We start from the raw sequence: 24774 nt of genomic DNA, 5'->3' as shown, positions 1-24774 counted from the left end.
TTATAATAGCAAAGGGGGACTAAATCTGGAATGGGATGTTCCAAAATACCATATGAATGTAATAGTTAGGTGTTCACAAACCTATATATAGTGAATTTACGCCTCATATGTTTCTAGGAATTCTTTAGAAAAATGAATGCATTTGACTAAATCAGTGTAGTACATTCATTCATTCATGTTGATTAATGGCTTTATCCTGGTCAGGGCCGGGGTGGGCCTGGAGCCTCTCCTGGGAACACTGGGTGCAAGGTGGGAATATTCACATTGGTTTGCAACCCTGTGACTGATTATTTCACTGTAACAGCACATCCTGAAGTGGTTTATTCCTTACGCTGTGTGATAGCCATTAACTAAGTGATTAAATGAAAATGAATTATGTAAAACACTTACACTGGAAAAAGAAGGTCAGAATAGACTCAGACAAAACTACTCCTTTTCTAAAGGTTCTTTAAGTGTTGTTTGAATTGTTAAGTGTTCCTAACTTCCTGCATAGGTTCTACTTGGAATTCTTTAAGATAGAAAAACACTTATTTTTATTTCCTTATTTGGGTTTTAGCCAACTCTCCTCTGTTTAGTCTAATTCAGCATGAAGTGATGAGGTGAGTGTGAGGCTCTGGCAGCCACTCCCTCCACGCGCCTTTGGAGAAATCCTGGCCTCATTGGGTTGCGCGCGGGAGTTAACAACAGGAAACTACATCTCCCATGTAGCTTTGCGGTTGATTGCTTCATTACTTTCGTACTCCGAGTTGACTCTTGTTTAAAAAGCCGTCTCTGGAGCGTTGTTGTTACTTAGCGCTTGCTCTCGGCTGCAGGAATGAGCGAGGCTGCAGTTTATCCTGCGTTTCAGCTCGGACAGCCGCGGTATGATCAGGTAGGACTCCAGGCTCTGTCAAGTGCTTTCCGTTATCTTCCCAGCAAACTGCAGCTTTGTGTGTCAGCCTCGGTGGGCGCTGATGAACAACAACATCTTTGTCTGTATCTATCCATCATCACCATGATCATTATCATCATCATCATCATCATGGCACCAGGATTTGATTAAAAGTTGCCGCTTTCCTCTCCTGCAGAATCGCCTGCTCTTCCTTACAATTGGGAGAATTCACAGCAGGGAATAGTGCTGAAAAAATGTCAGCTCAGCAGTGTTTGGCTTGCATTTGCAGATGAAACATACTCTGTGTTACTCATTTATCTGATTAGTTGTGCAGTCGCTGGTTTTTTTGTCTGTTTGTTTGTTTGTTCTGTTTGTTTTCTTTCAGTTAAACACAAATGAACTCACACCAGTTGCAGCCTGTGATTACTTCCCACAAGTTCAGCTTCATGTTCACTCATGTATCTGCTTCAGTTTCTACCCATGCATGATCTGCATACAGAAAGCAAATTACTCGTCCTTTTTCCTCCTGATCCTGTTTTATGAAATCTGGGTCACATCAGTGAGAAGAATGCAAAGTAACGGCTTGTCTTCAGCCTTCCGTCTTTCACAAGCGCCCTGCATCAGTAGAGCTTCGCCACGGTCAGATGAATGAGTGTCTATTTAAAACCTGGGGATTCTCCATGGCAACGCCACGGTCACCTCTCATTAACACGGCCACTCAGATAGCGCCTGACCATCCGACATGTGCCTCCAGATCTTCAGCATTCTCACTATCATCCATTCATAGGCTAGATACAGTCTACATGACAACCAGTGTGTTTTGGATTGGCTAATGTTTGCCAAAGGCTTCTTTCTGAGCCGCATTGGGAGTAGTCCAGCCTATCTAGTGCAGACTTTGGAGTCTTTGAAAACAGGGCAAAGGGTGAAAATGTACAATAAACCTGTTTCCCTAGCCATGATTTTCTATTTGTGCTCCTTTGTTCTTGGCTTGCTTTGGGACTAAAGTGCAATGTTCCTCTTGATTGCACCTCCCTATAGATGGTGTTGTCTGATAGCTTTCACCTCAAAGTTAAAAACCTTGTCATTGTTATTGAGATCATAGGTATTGGCTGATTGATCGATCCAGGGCAATCATGGCGTTGTAAAGAGCACCAAGAAAATATTTAAAAAATGCAATGTTTTGTTTCATTGTATTATTTCAGGATGGTTTTAAATTCTGGAAGAGGGTCTCCAGTGTAGTGTATATAGTATAAAACTATAAATCAGAATGTGCCCTGGTGTGTGTTATTTAGTCCAGGACTAAATAGGTGTGTTACAAATGGCCCGATATCTGATTTATACACAGGAATTTAAACGTGCTACATTTCAGTGCAGTCATTTCCTTGAAACAATATGAAATGCAATACATTACTATTTTATAGACACAAAAACAAAACCTTTATTAAATTGTTTTCACATACTGAAGGAATTGCATTTAAATAATGCATTGCTGAATTTGTGTCGGAATTTTCAGGAGCTGTTTGCAATTTTAACAGCTTTCTGCTGTCTGTGAGGCAGAAAGGAATTGCAACTGAGCGACCCCACTCCCTCTAGGATTTCCTCTAGGAAGTGATCCCCAAACATGATTTCCTTTTAAGGAAAAAGGGCTGTATGGCTAATTTCCATGCTTGGAAAATGTAAATAGAAGGAATCGATTGCATGCCAAAATTGTGAATCACAGTCTTTCTGAGGTGTCTTTGGAACTTTAGATTACATTTCACTGTGTGACTAAATAAATATGATTAGTAGGTGTTAACAGGAGCTGACTAACTGCTGTTATAAAAGTCTCAAATCAGACTGGTCAGAATGTGTGGATTAATCTTCTGTAACATCAGCTGCAGACTGTAATTCAAATCACAGGTTTCAATTAATGTGCTTATTTTTATATATCATTGTTTCTATAGTAACAGCTGATTCACACTTATATGGCAGACACTCTACATAATCTAAGTCTAATAAATGGATTAAAAGGAGTATTGTTATTTAACCAAGAAAAATGTATAATTGTTGATATGTAGGTGTAGTTAAGGAGATGGTTAATACTTAAGGAAGGAGTCTCTAATGCCAGTGCTTTGTAACGGTCAGTAAGTTTATCATCATGGAAAAGTATTAAGGACAAAGAAATTTGTGCTTTCTCAGTAACGTGACGAGCTGTCTTTATTAATTTGATCATTTTTCTAAGACAGCATGCACCATCAGATTATATTCCTTGCAAACAAACAGCTAATAATTACACTCCTGTGTTCAGACCTCTTCAGATGCTCCTCGCAAACACACGCTTGTGCGCTGTGCAATGTGAAGATATATATATATAAGGGGTACAATGCCTTTCAGTTTCGGATGCCAAACCATACTCAGACAAAGCCTTCTGTAAGTTTATTAATGCAATCAGAGTAAAATAATAATGTAAAATAAATAAAAAATTACATAATTATAGCATAAAAATAAATGTAATAAATTACATTTTGTAATGTAATGAGGTGCAGTTGAGTGCATTACATTTCAAGGTGGATGCATTTTTATTCCTTACCGGTAAATCCAGGATGAACATTATGCAATGAGAGAACCGGGTAATAAAGGTTTTACTTTGTGTTAGCAGCTCTATGTGCTTATTGCATTTTATATTGTTCTTTAAAATATGGCACAGATTCCTGCCCATACAGGCCTCTGGTCTCCTTGCTGCTGTTTATAGATGGATTGAGGACAGCTGAAGGATGCAGTAGGGTTTTTTTTTTGTTCTTGCAGGGCTCGAGCTAGCTGCATCTCTGTGATCTGTGAGGAGTATTCTCCAGAGAGAAGAAGCACATGCATTATTAACAAGTGTCTTCTCCCACAGACTTCCGCACACATACCAGAGGAAAAACAGTGCCTACAAACAGCATTAGTGGGGAAAGCTGTGAGGTTGGCATATTTTTGGTCTTTCCAGTTGCCGAAAAGAAAGAAAAACTCACAGCCACAGTATGCTGAGAGCTATATTTTCTTCATGTATTTTCTTTATTCTTTGTACCATGAGAGGTAAATAGCTTAGATGCAGCTAACTGAAACTGGTGGTGTCTCACTGTGTGCTGTTTGCCAAATAAACCCTTGGCATGTCCTGCCACTGGGCCTCTAAAACAGCATGAAACAAGGAAAAGGGAAAGTCGACAGCAGTAGTCACCAAGCTAGACTCAAGACTCAAACACTGTCACAGAGCTAACTAAATGTTTTCTGCATGTTTATATCTAATGAAGAATGAAGACCACACACATTTTCTCAGTTCAGTGATTTAATATGAAGGCTACACAAACATTTCAGCTCTGGGTCTTCAGTATGTCACCATTTCAGATCACACTTCAAGGCAGCAAAGCATATTTATATATAATTTTTTTCAGCGGAGAGCACTGCTGTTTACTGCTTTGTTTACTGATGTGCTTTGTGTTTTGCAGCCATTAAAAGGGAAGTGTGATTTGAAATGGCTACATACTGATAAAGCTGTACTTATTCTGATTCTGCCTTAAAATACAATAAGGAGTAAATCCTGTTAGGCAGAGAATAACCAAATTTGGCAGTGAAGAAAAACCCCTTCACAACAGTTGGCCAGATCAAGAACACCTTCCAGACATATGTGACAATGTCTACAATCAAGAGGAGACTTCACCAGATACAGAGGTTTTACCACAAGATGTAAACCATTGGTAAGCCTCAAAAACAAGAAGACCAGATTGGAGTTTGCCAAATATATCTAAAAAAAATGTCTGTACATTTCTGAAACAACATTGTATGGACAGACAAGGATCAACTTGTACCAGAATGATGGGAAGAGAAGTATGGAGAAAGGAAGGAACTGCTCATGATCTGAAACATAATCACCTCTTCTTATGGTGTGGGAATGTATGGCTGTGGAAATAATGGAACTGGTTCCCTTGTATTTACTGATGTGATTGTGAGCTGTGACTACTGACAAAAGCAGCAGGATGAATTCTGAATTCTGGATGTTATCTATGTTATCTGCTCAGATTCAGCCAAATGCTTTCAAACTGGTTGGATTCATTCACAGTGCAGATGGACAATGACTCAAAGCATACTTCGAAAGCAACTTTAAGGCAAAGAAGTGGAATGTTCTGCAGTGGCCAAGTCAATCACCTGACCTGAATCCAATGGAGCATGCATTTCACTTGCTGAACTCAGAATGCTCCATGAACAAGCAGAACTGAAGACAGCTGCAGTAAAGGCCTGGCAGAGCATCTTCAGGGAAGAAACTCAGCATTTGGTGATATCTTCCAGACTTCAGGCAGTCACTTCCAAGTATTAATAATTAAAATAATTTGAGTGTTAGTTTGTCCAATATTTTTGGTCCCTTAAAAAAAAGGGGGGGGGGGGGGGGGGGCAAATGTGCTGTAATATACATTATTTAATTTGAACTTCAATATACTTTGGTAGAGAGCTAAAATAACAATAATTTTGTCAATGTCCAAATATGAATGGACCTGACTGTATATTTCTTGTGAAATAAGGCCTACGGTTAAAAACGTATATTCCTGATTTCCTGATTTAATTAAATCTCAACAATTTTCTTTTGGAAAAAAAAGCCTCCCACACAGATTTGTGCTAATTTGCATCAAATGTGAAACCTACATTTGTGAATTATTACTAGGTATGTTTGCATGGTTCATGTTCATTATTTTTAAAACCCTGCCCCATTTGGAAACAACCATTTCACATCTGTTTGTTGCGTTGGTGAGGTGTAAACCTCTGATTTTATAAGCCCATCCAGAAACTGATGCAAAATTTCACAGCATGATAACCATATAACCCAGAATCATGGTTTTTGGTATAATCCTGTTTTTGCTTGCTATGGTGTTTTTAAATTAGGACATTTAAAAGAGATGAACCTGCAGAGGCAGCACAAGCTTTACATTATGTAGTGGGTTGAGTGGCATCCAAATACTACCCCTTTTCGTCTGCCAATGAGTCACGTCACCCCCTCCATCCATCCTGTTTATCATTTCCCTCCTTTATTAGGCCAGCCATTAGGTGTGGGGCCAAGTCACCCCACAGTAACCAATGGGGTGTGCCTCAAGAGACTTTCAGGCCATGCACCCCACTGGCAGAGACTCCAGCAGTGGAGCTCTAATGCAGAGCAGCAGTGTTAGATCCACTGACTGTAGGAGCACTCAGTGAACCCTGGATCTGAGAAGACAGAAGATCACTGTAGCAGGATCATGGAAATGCTTGTTAGGGAAGCAAAACTTCACACCTGCATACATCACACTGATATAGCATTATTTGTTTATTCCCTCCTTTTTATATACTCTGCCTGCTTATTTCCCACAGTCAGTATCCAGCAATTATATATTTTTATTCAGTCTTACCTTTATTGCTGTTGTTACTGTCTGCTGTCTTTTATAGCAGATAGTTTTTAGTGTTGTTGTGGTGGTTGTTGCTGTTATGTTGTCACGAGAAGAATCAATTAAGTCTGCTTTTACAAGCAGAACAAGATCACTACAGTGCAGCATTAAATGCATGCTACATGCTCTTAGTCCTTGGGCAAGGTTGGCATCAAATCAACAGCTCATGATTTGGTCTTTGTTTTCCCGCAGAGCTCCTTCCTCGGCAGGTTCAGACACTTTGTAGACATCATCGACCCCAGAACTCTTTTTGTATCAGAGGTAAAAAGCAGTTTCTATACATTCAAAATGGTAAAGCAAATGCATTCAAAATGGTAAAGCAGTAGTCTGTTTGTATTTAAGGTTATTAAAGTTTATAGTGACTCCTTACTACAATGTTTTATGTTTTGATTTATTGTCAATTTTACAGTCCTACAACCTTTTGTACTATTTTGACACATGATTCAGGTTGTTTATTGATTTAACTTTAAAAATGTTTGACCTCTTCACTTGAATATATTGACTTCAAATTTAGAATGAAACATTAATTATTTCTGAATTCGTCCTTCCAGGCTCACTTAAAGCAATGTGTTGCTCTCCTGGATGATTTTAAACATGGGACTCTTCCTCCTGGAACAACAGATCAACAGGTGAAGCAGCCAAAACACACGATTAAACTCTTTCAACTTTCAGGACCTGTCATTATTTCAGGACCTGTCAGTAACCAGATAACTCATAGTAGAATATTATGTAATGAGCCATACTAATTAATAGACCTTGTTTCTGATTTAAAAAAAAAAACATATTTAAGGTTGTCTGGGATTTTTTCTTGCAAAGACAGAAGAACTGTTACTATTGATACTTGATTTTATTTTTTAAGTCATATTCGTGTTACAGAATTTGCAGAATTCTTGAAGTTGTTGTTAAGACTTTTACACAGTACTATATATATAAAAACTTCAGCTTTCCTCTTTACTTGACCTTTGTTCAGTGTTTTTGTCGAATATTTTAAAATGTGATTTGTTGTTCAGCTCTGGGAGGCTCAGAAGGTGAAACAGGTAAGACAAATGTTATATGTTCACTGTTCATGTTAAATCAGTCAGTGAATGTGGTTTCCTGTGATTTTTCTGGATCTACACCCTTTTGTTCCTGGAACAGTGATCCTTTTAACCAGTCACTGTTATCTGTCTTTGAAACAGTGCATACATTAGTATGAGCCCCCTACTTAGTCCATTTGAAAATAAACTAATAATTTGAGTAATGTTATGAAGATCAGTATCCAGACACAGACGTTATTTTGTACCACTACATTTTATAAATTGAGCAAAATTGTTTTGACAATGTGCTGAATATGTTGAAACATTGATCATTTGGCTGCAGTTGGCCATTTAACCCCCGAACAAGCAATATTTGTACTTTGCAGGAGTAGCTAGCTAACTGGGGCATTCTTGATTCTTGAAACAACATATAACAACACAACATGAATCACAACATGATGAACAACGTCCTTCATTTATATATAATATATATATATATATATATATATATATATATATATATATATATACACACACACACACACACATATATTTATTTCAAGCTGCGATCTTCAATTACTCACTTTGTGCTAGCTGATCTGTGTAACACTAAGAGTGCTCTTTTGGGCTTAGATACAGCTGGTCACCATTTTAATACTTATTTTGCATAATGTTATGTATTGAAATGCACATCTACACAATTGCTTTCCAGTTGGCAAACAGATCTGGAAGCAAGCAATTGGTTAAAAGAGACACTGATCCAGGAATATGTTCAGCTTTACCTGATCACATTTACCTAATCCACTCTACATATATATCAATATAATAACTGGGTGAGATTTATTTATTCCACCGCAGGCTATTATTCACCCTGACACCGGGCAGAAGATCTTTATGCCTTTTCGCATGTCAGGTATGGTATACATAATTATTATTATTATTATTATTATTATTATTGTTATTATTATTATTATTGTTATTATTATTATTATAACACAGTTTAGGGCACACCAGAATCAGGTGTGATGCTTACAAAGTTTACTTTAGTGTTCATAGTGTTGAAAAAAAAAAATCATTTCTATACTTCTTAAGATTTTCAGTTTTAGAAATGTAATAAAGGTAAAAACATCACATCATAATCAACAATGCATGAATCATCAGCACCTTTTCTTTATCATTTAAATGTTTCATCTCCCCAAAACTTTAATCTCTGTTCTCCTAACCAAACAGAAATAAGGTTACACTGAGGGCAGTTGTGATTTGTTCCAGTCATCTCACTCCCAGGCTAGATGTAGCATAGTTGATAGCAAGTTGTGGGACTGTTGCTAGGCAACTGGGAGATATAGGTCCTCAGTATAAGCTAGCTAATGACTAAGACTAAGGTATAAAATATACTATAAAGTGAAAATGTTGATTAAATGTCAACATTTTCTCTCAGATGTGTTTGTAAACACTTTGTGTGACTAAAATCATAATCTAATTAAACTTAGCAACATTAAATGCTGTCATAAATTTTGTGGCATTTTGAAAAAAAAACAGAAAAAAAACAGCTCAATAAAATAAATTAGGAATAACAACAATGTATTTTGTTGCTTTTTTCACATTTTGTAATACTAAAAAGATATCATTTACTGGCTGCTTTCTGAAAATGAAAAAATTATCATATTTAATAAACCTGTAACAAAGTGTTATAAAAAAAATGTCAAGTTTACTTCATGTGTGTTATTTGAATCTTTTTAATGCTGTAAATCATTAAGGATCTTGATCTTGACAAGGTTAAAAGTAAATTCTTAATCTTCTTAAAGATTTCAGATTTCACTTCATGTGAAAATAAATTCACATACATTTCACATATTAACAAATTTAAATATATTCACAAATTTCAGATAAATATATATAAAACACGGTCCCATTTGAATGGAGCTTAATGACCACTAGGCATTCTTGGTAAGCTAAAAGCATCTAGGTTGAATTTCGAGCAGGCTGCTGATAGATGCTGCTTAAATAAGGCCGTTGGCATAAATATCCATGTTTTTCCTATTGCACCCTAAAGCAAAGGAGCTAATGTCGCTCTTAAATCCCTTTAAATCTTCATCAGAATGTTCACAGCTTTTACAGTCTGGATAAGAGGTCTGTATATTCTAGTGGTAAAAATGTACTCATCACAGTTTTAATCTAAAGTAGCTCCAGGGATATGGTTCATGTGTAAGCCGGTTCTAAAGGCAGATGCTGTAAAAAAGACAGCTCAATAGCCATAAGTATAAATTACTTCAATGAGTTTGTGTGCAGAGGCGGTTGGTTTTTTTATTGCACTAGTTCAGATAAATGGACTAAATGTGCCAGGGAATAAATATTTTTTATTTGTGTCCCTATTAGTTTTGTTATTTTTCTACCAAATGCTCTTTTCTTTCTTAGGTTATGTTCCATTTGGAACACCTATAGTAAGTGTTTGTACAATTTTACTGAAAGTTAATTTAATTATTCTAGTGCTTACAAATTTATGTGGAAGGTTTAGGTATTTTATTGGAAGCACTAAAATGTAAAAGAAAGATCGTTAATGTCCACATGTATCTTGCAGGTGGTTGGCCTTCTCCTCCCAAACCAGACTCTGGCATCCACTGTGTTCTGGCAGGTAAATACTACTACCACTACTACTACTAATACTACTACCACTCGTATTACCACTACTACTACTAATACTACTACCACTACTACTACTACTGCTGCTACTACTACAGAGAAGTTGTTTCATTTGCACTGTGACTTTCTTATATGCAAGCTTGATTTACAAAGAGAAACATTACATACAGTCAATACACAGACAAATTACTAAGGCATATACACAAAATATGCAGACAAGAATATATATTAAGTAGGAAGTAAAACACGGCAGAGTGTGCTGTTATAGGAAAATAATCGATCACAGGTTGTGATACAGCCCGATGCAAAGCAGAGTTACAGTTACCACTCCAAATTTAATAGTTTTTGTTACAAAAAAAAATCACAAAGTCTTTTTATTCCTCTTATACCACATCTACTTGTCACTGATTACAATTTTTAATTTATTAAAGAATGATGTGTCATACTTTTAACCCATTTATAGTTACATTTAGTGTTGTGGAGGGACCAGCAGACAACACTTTTTTAGTCTGTTGATTTTCAGTCTTAGATTTTTTGGAGCATCTGCCATACAAGTCCCTGTGAATGAGCTCAATAGAAACAATAACATATTAGAACAAGCACATTAATATAAACCTGTGGTTTGAATTACAGCTGGAAAATTAATCAGCGTTCTGAGTTTGAGAGTTCAACAGCACTGTGGTATAATCATCGATGAAATGCATGATTAAAGAACATCTACACAAATGACTGTGCTGTAGGATTGTGTGAAAATGTGTTTGGTCCTCAACTTTGCAAGATGTGAGACTGACAATTTATGTGTTGGGTGTAGCAAGGATCTGCTCCCATTTTGAAAATAATTCCTTACTTTCTTTTACACAGACTGTCTGTGCTTAAGAAGTGTTGGTTAAGCAATGTTTACCTCTAAAAAATGAAAAGAAATGCTTATACCCGGCTTTCTAACTATTATACTGTCTACCCCACAGTGGTTAAACCAGAGCCATAACGCTTGTGTAAACTACGCCAACCGCAATGCCACAAAGGTACAATGGCTTTACTCACTTTATTAAGGTCAGTTTTTCAACAATATTTAATGTTAAAGCAGATGGACTTGCAGTGAAGCGATGCTTTATGTCACTTCCGTGTGACTGGGCTTTAGTTGCTGCTTTAGGCAGGACATCTGTTCTGCATCTGCTCCCAGACCCCAGACTGTCAGCACGCCAGGCTGTGTATATTTGTGTGTGTTCAGAAGTCTGCAGCGTAGTCTCCAGATACTTGAGATTGTTAGCCTGATACTGATACTTTTCTCTTCCCAGCCCACGCCAACATCCAGATTTATTCAGGGCTACCTGGGAGCTGTGACGAGTGCTGTCTCAATTGCGGTCTGTTCCTTATAGTTATTAAAGGCATTCTGGTTGATCCATATCTTATGTTTGTTTGACATTTCATATTAAAAACTAATTTACTGTATATTCTATTCTTAAACTTACTTAATAGATATTCACTGTTATTCAGTGAAGAATGTTATTCAATTGTTATTCAGTAGTTTTGACTCCTCTGGCTTTTGTTTTAGGTGGGTCTGAATGTGCTTATAGAGAAATCCAGGAAATTTAACCCAGCCACCAGACTCATCATACAGAGATTCATTCCTTTCCCTGCTGTAGGTGTGTACTGTACTATCCCTGATAGCAGCCCAATGCTGGCACACACATAACACTTCATCTAGCGCATGTATCGCTGTGGAATGACGGCGATGAACTCAAACAAATCTGGCTGCCATAACTTGATAGAACGATGTCATATTAATAAAAATATAGAAGCAGAGTTGGGCCACTTTTAACCCAAAATGTAAATGCTGCATCACAAATTATTGCATTTGTGCTCTTTATCAGATACCAAACTGCAAATACAGTAAAAAAAAAAAAAAAAATCTTAAACGTGGCCTGCTTACATGGCCTAATAAACATATAATTTATTTTACTCATTTTGTCAGCGCCGTTATGTATCTCTAAATACCTCATACAGCATAAGAGGAACGTGTTACAGGATGACCTTGACAAACCGTAGCTCTTCTTGTGTGCTGAGGACCACTGATGTTTCCATTGCCTCCTTTTTACAGCTAGTGCAAATGTGTGCAATGTGGCTCTCATGAGACACAACGAACTCTCAGAGGGAATTGATGTGCTAGACTCCAATGGGAATGTGGTGGGCTCTTCGCGGATAGCAGCCAAACATGTGAGTGATTCAGTGACAAATTCCTATGTACTGTTGCAACTGTAATCTGAAGCCTCACTACATACAACTGTATAGGACTGAAGAACTTATTAAAAGTTTTGCTATATCATGAAGATTTTTTTTGGAGTTCAGATATCTCATTTCAATAGATTTCTGTTTTCCTTCATTGTTTTCTGTAGTAACTGGTGATTTTCCTTTCCACAGGCGCTGATGGAGACAGCGTTTACACGAGTGGTCCTGCCGCTGCCTATATTTGTTCTCCCACCTATCATCATGGCCTTTGTGGAGAAGTATTCACTTTTTATACCACAGCTCTGTTGAATGCTTACTTGGTTAGAAGGTGTTGGTTAATTTTGTATAACAGCAGCTTGTTGTAGTTGCTGTTACAAAAAAACCTACTCATTGTTTCTATACAGTGCACATAAACTGATTTTTTTCTTAAATAAATAGTATAAAAATGAGGCTTTCTTTGAGGAGACATTTATATAGCATTTTTGGAAGGAGTCTCCAGTGTCAGAAGAAAAGCTGTAACTACATTTTCAGACACAGGAAATTCTGTGGGATGGAGGGCTTCTTTGGAAAATGATAAGCTGTATTTTTTTTTGTATTATTAACTTCATGAGAGAGAAAAAAGAGTGGCTGGTGAGGAAACTGTTTATGGCTGCTATCCTTTAAGTGATAACGGGAATTCCACAACAGCATGCATAATAACTATAAAGAGATAAAATACAACAGAGCTCTGGAATTGATGGCAAATTCCTGGTGTGTAAGAGGAATAAAACATGTTGGGACATACCATTATAGGAAAATAATCAACTTTGTGGTTGTAAGAGCGACATCGCACAACCACGTTGTTGATTTTTTTATAACAGTATGTGCCATTGTGTTTTATTCCTTACTTTTTGCAGTTTTGCTGCTTCTGCCTGTAACTGAACCTGACCACCAAAAGCAACAAGATTAATAACTGTATTAATATTTACACCATATACAGTTAAATATAATTAATAACACCTTTTAACATTAGCTAAAATTTATTCAACTTTTGATTATATCATACCAGGAAACATTTTGAGTGCGTTACTCCAGCTTTTGCGTATCCTGGTATTGTGATGTTGAACATTTCCCAAAAATACTTGCCTCCTGTTTCTCTCCCCACAGGCTGCCGCTGATGCAGGCCCATCGCCGGCTCATGCTGCCTGTCCACAGCTTAGTGTGCCTGGCCGTGTTCGGTCTCTCTCTGCCTCTCGCCATAAGCCTCTTCCCACAGATGTCTCAAGTAAGATCACACTCCTTCAGCTCTATGTAACTCTATGTGTATCTTGGACAATAAAGTATTATTTTGAACTCTCTCTAGTAAAGAATCATTTTTCACAGCTCATCTCCCATGACACTTACAAATACAGCAAGATTAATGTGTATATTTTGTGCAAGTTTGCACAAAGAATAGTAGATGTTTTGGCAGAGCTAATCAATTTTTACACTTCACAGATCGAGGCTTCTCACCTTGAGCCGGAAATTGCCATGGCAACCGATTGCAAGGTGCTGACCTATAACAAGGGACTGTGAAGAAAGCAAAGAGAGAGAGATGCCAAAAGATAGAGAGGAAAGGAAGCAGAAGACAAATTATTCTGTTTAAGCAGCTGTTCATGGTCATGTAACAAGGCAGGTGCAGTGGAGTTTGGAAAGGATTACACTGTAGCATAAGAGCAATAATTACATCATGTTAACTACATCACCTTAACCTTCAAGCCATTAATCTGTATTACAATGAATAATATATAACAGTATGTAGTTTACAGTATGCAAAAGGTTTAGTATTATAAAGTGTCGCACAGTCTTTGCTGCAGTTTTGGTAAGGCCAATTCACAAACTAAACAATATTCTGTTGTAATTTAGCTGGCAAGCATTTTTATTACTTTAAGATTAATGGAAGATTAATTATGGAAGATTAATGAAAGCAGTGGTGCACTGGTGCTTTCTGAAAGTATGGATACACCAAGAAACAGCTTTTAATATTATTTTATTCGGCAATGTGTTCTGGAAGAATAATTATGGAAGGTTAATGGAAGCAGTGGTGCACTGGTGCTTTCTGAAAATGTGAATACACCAGGAAACAGTTTTTAATCATATTTTTAAATCGGCAATGTGTTCTGTTAGCCTAGTTTGACATCCTCAAAACACCAGAGACTCTGAGTGAGTTATATTAGACTGATTCCTAACTAACAGTATGTGTCAGTTAAAGAAGAGGTCTGACAGTTAACACTAATCACAGTACTGAAAATCAACACTTGTGTCACCCAGTCTTAACAAAAATTGTACGTTGTGAGCTTCACGCAGCTGGAATTCATGGCCGGGCTTCTATTCAGAAACATTTTGTATCAAAGGCCAATGTGCATATGGATAACTTGTGTTCTGCCACAGTACAGGTACAATTATTAATGCAAACTCCATACAAACAAGTTAAACCTGGGTCTCTGCATGTTTTTAAGATTTGAGACAACTGTGAAATTTCTTCTAATATTAGTGTTTAATTATCTGATGCTATAATAGCAACCTTTAAGATGCACAAAGGCTTTCTAATTAGTCGACATTTATGCAGTTTAGAAACTTCACTTATTGTTAGGTTTTAATGTCTCCTTTATTCTTTTTTTTCGTTTTATATTCTTATTAACTCATTGTAGCTTTGTAACACTCACTACAACTTTGTAACTGACAGAGTATTGCGTTGATATTTCTACTGGTGTCAAAAACATTCCCTTTATGAGAACTGTGATTTGAGAATGTGAGATTTTCTTATTGTGTTTTGTTTTTGTTTTTTGCACTTGCTGTAACACTTATAATCAGGTACTTTAATAACAGAATATTGACAAATATATTTAAGGGTCTGCAACCCTGTTGTTTTTAGCTGTTGTCTTCTTTATTTACGATCCTTCTTTATTTTGCTCGCTGTCATATTCTTTACATCATGGTGACATGGAAAAAAAAAAACACTTCACACCTGTAGCAATGGATTTTATATGCTTTTTTTTTTTTACTAGTCACGAGTTGATATCAAATTATAGATATAATATTGGTACAAACAGCAGTATAAAACATGAGCATTAGCAATAATCACATTTACATACATTTCTCTCCCTTTACCTCCAGTTTCTCTCTCAGCTATGTGTGTGTCACCACAGCCACTCAGTTCAGGGAGGTCAGGGGTCAAAGACATGGAGCACATTCCTTGAATTTTTTTTTTTTTTTTTTCATGCTCCTCCCTGACTGATATCACATTCTGAATTACAACCAGGGGCCCATGCAGGGCAAACAGAACAGAGATGCCAACATTGCTAACAAGGAAATTGTGGCAGGCAAAACTAGAGGGGGAAAAAACTAAATTTGTCCCAAAAATCTCAGCTTATGTCTCGGGATGAGATAGCTAATGTGTTTGGTTTTTTTTTCCCAGACACACCAAGCAATAGTAAGAGAAGAGTGTGGAAAAAATCTGGTGTGACCAATACTTAATAATTAGCAACTCCTCCATATTTAACCAAGCAAAGAGACCACAGTCTCGCTGATTTGCGCTGTACTGGCTCACACGATCGAGGCTCATGAATTCACAGGTCAAAATTCAGTGTGAAGGAAAAGTAACCGCTACCAGAAGCAAATGTCCATGTCCTTTTCCCTTCAGTGAACTGTTTTTCCACCAGTTGAATTTTATTCATATATAGCCTAACTGCTGAAGTTTTCAGATGTCCCTTAGCAAGGGGTCAAAAATCATAAATGCTATGACTAAACCATAAATGTTGGCACCTCTGCAAGTGGCTGTTTCCTCAGAGCTGCATTTACACACACAGCATCATACAAGAAACCTTCATGTGGCAGGGAGAAAGTGTTTAAGCAACACAGGACTGTACACTCTGCAGCATGCAACAGAAGCATACATAGCAATGTACATTTACAGTAAAGCAGCATGGGTCTGAACTGAGCACATGCAACATGCTAGTCTTCCTTCCCATTCACTTTACATCATGTTACTTTTACTTGCATCCTGCAAGATTTTTGCGACATTATTCTTTCTGCAAGTGAATGAATGCTTCATGTCATTAAATGACATTTATCCTAGGATACTACATACTAAAGACCCTGTTTAAAAGTGGTTAACAAACTTGTGTTGGTGCAATCACTTGTAAAGTTGGAACAACACAACTAAAGGTTATTACAAACACAATTACAGTACAATAAGTAACGACTAAAGCAACATTGTGTAAACAATACGTATAGCTTATTTGTAAGACATTCATTTCTCGTTCTTGGTTTTTCTAGGTTTTTGTGTTTTCACTGTTCTTCATTATGTTTTTCACAGACATGCATGGACAGGTTTGTAGTGCAACGTTACAGGATGCTCCATGTAAAAGATGGAGCTTCTTCTTCAGAACTCTTGCACCTTTTATGCTTCCACTACCACAAACTTAGTATAACCAACACTAAAAAAAGCTTATGATTTGTGGATCACCATAAAAGAGCACATTTAGGGGATAGTTAAGGGATTAAATAAAAACAGCAGGTGGTTGTGGAGGGTGAGGGTGTTGGCATTGCAGGGGACAATCTACGTGAGACTGGCCCAGCAGGAGCTCCTTCTCCCGGGACAGACACGGTCCGCTGATCTGCTGACTGTGAGAGTGGTAGAGTCTCAGGAAGGACAGAATGGAGTGAACCAACCACAGAGCTGTTACGCACCACAGAGAGACCTGCAGAGCAGAATGAGACAGAGTGAGACAGTATTTACACAGTCAGCACCTTAACTAAAAATGTAACAGTGCAGTGTTGCAGTGTAATGCCATGCTGTACCTGTGCACAGGTGAGCTCTGAGTAGAACGAAGAGGTTTCCACATCCAAGTAGAGGGGTACAGACTGCGACTCAGCACAGCTGAAGTAAGAACCAGGTCATGAATCAACAATCACAAGTCAGCAGTTTAATCAGTCACTGTTTGTACTGTTTTGCATGCAGCTCAAATAACACTGCAAAGTCCTAAACCAAATGGCAAGTGGTATGTTGGGTTTAATTCAGAAAAGTAAAAGACAGGAAACAAACTCAGATTAAGCATGAAATGAGATACAGCATTAAGTTTGTTTATCTCATGTATAAGAACCATGATGAAAATTTCCCACCATATAATGTTAGGTACTTTCAAAAGCAAATCCCTGGGCATTGATTTCAGCTTATGGTAATATCGGGATGATCTCACCTGTATGGTCGGGTGTTGTGATCAGTGACGGTGTTGCACCAGGACACGAGGCCGAGGGTCAGAATCACACTTGCTCCTCCAGAAAGGAAGAGCACACACAGGCTCAGAAGCAGTGTGAGAAAGGCCGAGAACAAGGTGCTGCAACACAGATACAGACAAGAATGTAGCTTCTGCACCCGCACACAGCACTAGTCCTGGTACAGACCATGTACCTTTAACGTCCTAAGTGCTTAACACACAAGTATACACACTGCACCTTTAGTTACTGGTGAAACCTTGAAAAATCATTAAATGTTACATAATTCGAACCTTAAGGACCACTGTGGTACATTTGTTTCTACCTTGGGGAACAGAAATGCACCAATATACTATATTTCTTTTAGTAGGAATATATTTTCCTAAAAATAATAAATAAATATTACCTTAAAATAAAAAAATTATTTCAATATATGCCTTGTAAGTCTAGTTACACTTTTATGTAATGCAAAAGTATTAACATTAGCATTATTATTCTAATAAACAATTAGACTAATAAAGCATAAATGTACAGAAATGTTAATATATTCTAATTATCATAGTATATAACAATCATTGATTATTGATGCATTATTAATAATCTACATAATATTGCTACCTCTACCCATTATTATTATTATTATTGTTGTTGTTGCTGTTGTTATTATTATTTGTACAGAAATTATAATATATTCTAAACATCATAGTATATAACAATCATTGATTATTGATGCATGATTAATAATACACATAATATTGCTACCTCTACCTTTCACTATTATTATTATTATTATTATTATTATTATTATTATTATTATTATAGCATTATCTATTCTAAAGTCTGTTTTTCAGAACATCATGTCACAGTCTGCATCCATGCTGTTGTTGTTATTGTTGTTGTTGTTTATGGACTCACTCGTCGTGACGGCGGTGGAGGTAAAATAAACTCCTCCAGCTCTGTGTAGCTCCGTACAGAACCGTGAACACGCCCACGAACGTGGCGAACTGGCAGGCGGCCGGCGGCCCCCACTGCTGCACCACCAGGTGCGTCCCCGCGTCCAGCTGCGCGCCGCTCGCGCTCTGGTTCTCGGAGCGCCAGAAGCCCTGACTGAAGAGCGCACAGCGGCCTTTAAACGCGGAGCCGTTCAGCGCTAACGGCACCACGACCAGCAGGCCTGCGATAACAGACAGGGCGTGGGCGGCGCAGTGCGCCAGCAGGAGTCTCCGGTCCAGCTCCATGCTTTCACCCAGCTACTAGAATCCAACCTCGCGATGTTGCACAAACCCGGACACACCGCGCACGTGCTCTCGCGCTTTACGTTTACTGCTGTAAAGTGGCAGAAATCTCAGTCATGATCCACAGATCTCACGTCCAGCACGTATCCGTGTCGGGGTTCCTCCCTTTCAGCGTTCAGCTCCGCATGATGCCTCGGTCCCAAATTACACACACACACAGCACGACTTAGGGTGTAGGAACCATTCGCTCGTAGTGCATGTAGTGCACTAATGTAGGGAGCACGGAGCCGATTGGGATTTTGCCTTCGTGACGTAATCGCTGATGATTGGCGCGTTCCAGTCCGCGTCACTGTAGAATCTTTCAAATGTGATCCAGAGCAATGCGGAAAATTCCAGCAATCATTCCACAAAACAAACTGTACCAGCACTGATAAGACACACGGGAGGAATGGATTGTAACTGTGTGTGTGTGTGTGTGTAAAACTGCTTACATGGTGACATGTAAAGGGCTGGGGTGAACCGGAATGTGCTGCTCCTCCTGCACTCAGTGGATTTATTTACATTTCTGTAATAAAGTATCAGTAAAGTATTGAATATTGAGTCAGAATCAGGGGTGAGCTTTGCTGCTTTTATAACCGAGGTGCCAAAATTTTCTATTTACATTATATCGAGTCAAAACTGATACAGGCCTAATGAAAAAGTGATTTCAAAAAATTGTAGTAAGTTAAAACACCAGACTTTTTGGAGATCATCTTCATGGCCTGTCCAGGGCTCCACAGCACTGTGCTGCAGTGGCAGTGTCTATATTTTAACTAACATACAGGCCTCCATACTGTAGCACAGAGACAGTTCAGCTAGTCTTGTTGCACACACAAACACACAGTTTCAGGTTTGACCTATATACAGAATAATTCAGAATTAAGCTAAACTACAGTGTGATCCCGGCGTCTGATCCTAGCCTACAGATACGAAGTTCAATCATTTTGTTGCGATCATCTTTGTTTTGCAACCTATATCACAACCTTATTTCAACAGATTTACATTTTTCAGTAAAATGTTTTAATATGACTGTTCATAGGGTGGTAGAGTTGCTGCCTCACATCTCCAGGATCCCGGGTTTGATCCTAAACTCAGATTACTGTCCATGTGGACTTTATGTCTGTGTCTCTGTGTGCATTACTGTCTGCATGTTCTCTATGTGTCCATGAGGGTTTCCTCCAGGTTCTCTGGTTTCCTCCCCCCTATCAGAAACATGGTGGTAGGTGGATAAGTTATGATAAATCGCTCCTAGGGGTGAATGAGTATGTGTGCTGTCTGGAGCACTGGAGTCCCAGTGAACTGGAGTCCCAGGGCAGGGGATCGGGTGTGTTCCCACCTGCTGTACTCCTGCCATAAACCCAGTCTTCCTGGCATAGTCTCTGGATCCACCATGGTCCTGACCAGGACACACAGTTACTGAAGCCGGATGAAGGGCAGTTTATTTTATGAAAGTGTGGAGTACATAGTAGTGTAATAAAATGGCCTAACATACTGTAAGTTGATATATCTCAAAGACTAAACCCCCTTTTTTAAGCAATTCTGCTGTGTTCATGGTGTCTTGTAAGTGGTAATGTGCAAGTTGTTAAAACGTCATTTCCGACCTCAGCACATCCAGTGCGCCAAGTGGAAGAAAAAACATGGACGCCTCCGCTAAAGCGTCGTTTATTTGCTCTGTCAGAGCACGTAATGCTTATAAAAAGCTACTTTTACAGTTACAGGCCTGAGGGCTACTGGTACTGTTCTGCTATACTGAACTTCAAACATTCATGCAACATTTTGGACTGAAGTTGCAGCACAGGAACAACAGAGGACAATAGCGAGTAGCTTAGCAACCAGCTAGCCAGCTGACAATAGCGAGTAACTTAGCAACCAGCTAGCCAGCTGACAATAGCGAGTAGCTTAGCACCCAGCTAGCCAGCTGACGTTAGTGATAACGCTAATGTTGATGATTACCTTCTCAAAACAGCAAATAATATGGTCAGTGTTATAGATTTAACCAAGTACTATGTCTTTATATTAATGATTCAAAGCCAATACTGTTATAAACTAATCTAAAAGTATAGAAGGGGCACTTTACACTGTTCAGTGTGCGCCGCCATGTTGACTTGATGTAAACGGGGAAGGAACTGGTATTTGAGAAAACTAACCCAAGTTAATGAGTTGAAATTCAAACAGAGGGAACTTGTCTGTGGTTTTTACCAGTTGTAGGCGGGGAATTACAACCTGCAACTTCGCCTCGAATGCAGTATTATTTTCCTGTATTAATTCCCATCGTCCGAGCTCTGGGTAATGTTTCTTTAGTGGCGCTAGGGGGCGGTAAGTGTCTGAACGGAACTGAAAGCTACACACCATAAACGAAGAACAAAGCGATTTCTAGCACTTTAATCAGGTTTGATTTCTAAAACCGGATCTGTTATAAGAAGTGCATTATTGAACCAACTTTAGCCTTACGCTAATGGACAAGAAGGTAAACGGGGAAATCATTTCTTGGTGTTTTGTTGTTGTGGCATGTTTTAGTTGAGGGGGCGGTGGCTAGCAGGACTGCATGCCTCTCATTCAAAACAAATTAGCGAGGGTACAGTTCCATGTTCATATTTTGGATTTGCTAAAGGATAACATAAGCGGGGGATAAGGTCATTTCTAGAGCATTATACACTCAGGAAAGTCTTTAAAACTGAGTTGTAAATTAGGAGATAAGTAGTTTGGTAGACGAGAAGTTAAACTTAGAAGCCAAAGGGCAAACAGTAATCTCATGGCTGAGAGCACATCCCCTTCACTTCACTACACAGTGCACTGTGTGGCAAGCTGTGCTAGTTTTAAATTCAAGATTCAAGATCTTTATTGTCATATGTACTGTGGTACAATGAAATTCTTATTTTGTTTTTTTCCTCACGAGAAAGACGGGGTAGAAGTGCAACAAACAATAAATTACAAAGACGATAAAAATACAAAAAATATACAATAAGGAACAAGGCAGGAAGAATAATAAAAATAAACTATACACAACAGCCAAAGTCCATTTCCAGTCTGAATAAGAGAACCCATATGCAATAAGAACAGTTCACAATAAAAAGGCTTCACAGTATAATGAAGCAGTGCAAGTAACGTGTCAAGTAGTGATAAAGTAGTCAAGTAGTGATAAAGTCTCAGTGCAAAGTGTAATGTTTAAAGTGACAATGCTTATTAATCCATCTTATTAGTGTGAGGTGTGTGTATGATAGTCCATTTGGTAAGGTGTAGGGTGCACTTGAGCACGGGGGCGGTTCTTATCCTGATGACCCGGTGGAAGCGGTAGTGGATGATGACTATTTTAGTCAAGAATGGAAGCACACTAATGACTGGCACCACCTAATCTGTAGCACAAAACTAAGTTTGAAGAATAATATAATCTGTTCCTTCATGCTAAATGAATTCATACATAATGGCATTACTGTAGTGATTTTAGAGTTAGAGTTTAATTCAAATCAGCATGAGCTGGATATGATTTATTAAAGGAAAACTCCACTCTGAAACACATTAAATGTGTTTATATTGAATGATTTGTGGTGTGTTTAGTGATTCAAGTGCGAGATCATTAGGTGGTCCTGTATTCTTGTTATTCCTGTGAAAAGGTAGCAGTGTTCTGCCATGCTGACGTCACAGTGGGGCATTGCTAGTGCACTTACAATGCTGTTTAATAAGAAAAGGTCAAAGACCTCAAACATAAGGAATAACAGTCAGATTTCACTGATAGGTCAACAAAAACCAACAAAAGAGCAAGAGTGTCTTTTCCCACTCACTGTTTTCCAGCAGTGGTCGCTTAATAAGAAATCCAACGCAGAAGTTGTAGAAACAATAAACATTATACTCAAAGTTAAAAAATATAGTGAGGTACACATATAAAGGATAATTTCTAGTCACTCTAAGATTTTGCAGTCACTGTGTTTTATTAAGTCACACTGAAACTTTCTTTCAGTGAAATGTTTTTATGTTTCAGCTGTGTTAGTGAGTATTGCATGTTTGGCAGGAGTCTGATGCTGTTGATGATGGAGTCTCAGACGCAGAGAGCTGCTCTGCCTCATGCTTGGGTGCTACCGGAGGCTCAGACTCCCGGGTGGACTCCCAGCTGACCGATGCCATACGCTTAAAAATGGAGGGTAATGCATTTTACCGGGAGAAGAATGTGCGCAGTGCCATCAGACGTTACCACCACGCCTTGCTTGTGCTCCGAGGTCTGGACTCGGATGTGATGTCAAGTCTTAAGGGCTTTAGACCCCAGTCTTCCACCCTCACACCAGAGCAAGAGGAACTGCTCAGGAGCACACAGGTTGACTGCTATAACAACCTAGCAGGTAGGTGTTACTAGAGAACAATGGTTGCAGATTGCCCAGAATTTTGCAAGCGTTGTGTTGAATTAAGTCTGTGCTCTTTACTGCTTTTGAGGCAGCTCTTCTCCAGCTGCTGATGTTTGCACATACACACACACTGAATAGCCTGATTATTGCCTAAAATCCAGGTGTCTTTACTTATAAAAAGATCTTTTCACCTAAAAAGATTTAATATCAGAAAATTCTATTTACATGATGACTAGAATAAAACAGTAACTGGTCAAAATAAAATGAAATTTTCACATTCAGATGATTGACAAGTTATTAGTGTTTCTTTATAGCAAGTGGTTGCAGACAACTGTGTCCTGCTCTGAAAGTTGATTTTCTGATTTTCTGTGTTGAGCAGCATGCTTACTGCAGCGTGAAGTTGTGGACTATGCCCGTGTGCAGGAGTACAGTCTGAAGGTACTGCAGTGGAGGGCAGGAGATATTAAAGCCCTGTACAGAGCTGGAATAGCCACCCTGGAGCTGGGTGATGCGCAGACTGCCCGACAATACCTCCTCCAGGCCAGCAGAGGGAAACCTAATGGTAAAAAAATGATTTGTATTTTTAAAAGCCACAGGAAAAGCCTTTTAAATTTAAAAGATTTTTCCCCATCACCTTTTGTGGGTATAAGATCCAAGTACAGTCTTTGCAACTGATCAGTTGAGAGCTGATTGAGTGCAGTTCAGGAATCCAATGAACAACCATTGGATTTCTTCTCTAAAGTAGCACTTTAAAGACTGCTGTTTTAAGAGTCTAGGTTAGCTTTGGTCCTTTTAGTGTTTTGCTGAGGTGATGCCTGTTACTTGTCTTAATGACTTTGTGAAGCCTGGAAATTATTTGTCTGTAGCTACGTCCTAAAGAAGAGGTCATTATATCATTAGTTAATTCTCAAACAAAGTAATGTACTTAATAAATAGTTTTAATTTGTTTTGTTTAGTTTGTCTACTGATATAACATTGTTATTTTTCATTTCACTGTAATGTGAAATGTAGTTCTAGCTTGAAATATACACATATGACACTCAAATGCTGGAGCTGCACACACAATAAAAATGCTACTATTACAATTAGACATAAAAGTATGATATACATCATTTTGTATTGTAAGTCACAGTACCAGCTGAAGAGAGTAAAAATAAACATTATTAGTTGTATGTTTTTCAGATGCCAATGTGAAGAAACAACTCCAGCGAGTGGAAGAAAGGCTCAGCAAAGACTATGAAAAGGAGAAAGCTCTCTACAAAGGCATGTTCAATAAACAGAAGCAGGAAGAAGAAGAGGAAGCTGCAGAGGAGAACCCAAACCAGGTGTGAGAAGCTCTGAAGATCTCCGCCAGCTGAAAAGATGAAGAATGAAACTGAAGAGAAGATGGCTTACCAAAATATGGGATATATGTTGCCCAGGGCATGGAATATAAACCCCAGTAAGGGGTTTAATGAGCGTACAGATCTCTTGCCAAGACTGAATCGGAATGAGGGCAGAATATTATGACTGGGCAGTTTGAAAATTAAAAGCCTTATTAGTCCATCGACTGTGGCTCCATCAGTTAACTGCTGTTCAGGTTTCTGTTTCTTCTGTGTAAGTGTTTATACCATCACATGAGAGCTTGTCATCTTTCAGCACTGTTATATAATAATTTTTTGAAACTTTTTTTTTTTTTTTTTAATTTAAGACTGAACTTCATGTTACAAGAATATTTGGATCTAATAAATCTCTGACTGCAGAGATTCCAAT

The 24774-nt window shown here is 38.3% G+C and overlaps 3 protein-coding genes across 4 annotated transcripts; 2 read left to right on the top strand and 1 right to left on the bottom strand.

Annotated features, from left to right (window-relative positions):
• Positions 1-686: 686 nt before the first annotated feature.
• Positions 687-15071, top strand: sfxn5b (sideroflexin 5b). The gene is made up of 14 exons (XM_026917807.3): positions 687-871; positions 6490-6558; positions 6849-6926; positions 7308-7334; positions 8172-8226; positions 9729-9754; positions 9892-9945; positions 10919-10975; positions 11249-11314; positions 11506-11596; positions 12052-12167; positions 12372-12457; positions 13326-13443; positions 13656-15071. Exons 1-14 carry the CDS (start codon positions 815-817, stop codon positions 13731-13733), a joined length of 978 nt encoding a protein of 325 aa, XP_026773608.1. The 5' UTR covers positions 687-814; the 3' UTR covers positions 13734-15071.
• A 103-nt stretch (positions 15072-15174) lies between these two features.
• Positions 15175-18956, bottom strand: zgc:153018 (Transmembrane protein 179-like). The gene is made up of 4 exons (XM_026917808.3): positions 18330-18956; positions 17399-17536; positions 17001-17079; positions 15175-16900 (listed from the first exon to the last, which is right to left on the bottom strand). Exons 1-4 carry the CDS (start codon positions 18650-18652, stop codon positions 16700-16702), a joined length of 741 nt encoding a protein of 246 aa, XP_026773609.1. The 5' UTR covers positions 18653-18956; the 3' UTR covers positions 15175-16699.
• Positions 18957-20124: 1168 nt separating this feature from the next.
• On the top strand, positions 20125-24716 carry ttc9c (tetratricopeptide repeat domain 9C). 2 transcript variants are annotated; one of them, XM_026918229.3, is made up of 4 exons: positions 20125-20665; positions 22695-23019; positions 23402-23584; positions 24205-24716. In XM_026918229.3, the coding sequence occupies exons 1-4, from the start codon at positions 20663-20665 to the stop codon at positions 24351-24353; spliced, it is 660 nt and encodes a 219-aa protein (XP_026774030.1). In that variant the 5' UTR covers positions 20125-20662; the 3' UTR covers positions 24354-24716. The 2 variants fall into 2 exon arrangements, with proteins under 2 accessions (XP_026774030.1, XP_026774029.1); XM_026918228.3 differs by lacking the exon at positions 20125-20665 and adding an exon at positions 20688-21155 and having other exon boundaries at positions 24205-24714.
• Positions 24717-24774: the final 58 nt, after the last annotated feature.

This window comes from Pangasianodon hypophthalmus, chromosome 7 (assembly GCF_027358585.1).
Source record: "Pangasianodon hypophthalmus isolate fPanHyp1 chromosome 7, fPanHyp1.pri, whole genome shotgun sequence".
NCBI classification, from domain to species: domain Eukaryota; kingdom Metazoa; phylum Chordata; class Actinopteri; order Siluriformes; family Pangasiidae; genus Pangasianodon; species Pangasianodon hypophthalmus.
The sequence above is the reverse complement of the archived record's forward strand: the minus strand, read 5'-3'. Positions and strand labels throughout refer to the sequence as shown.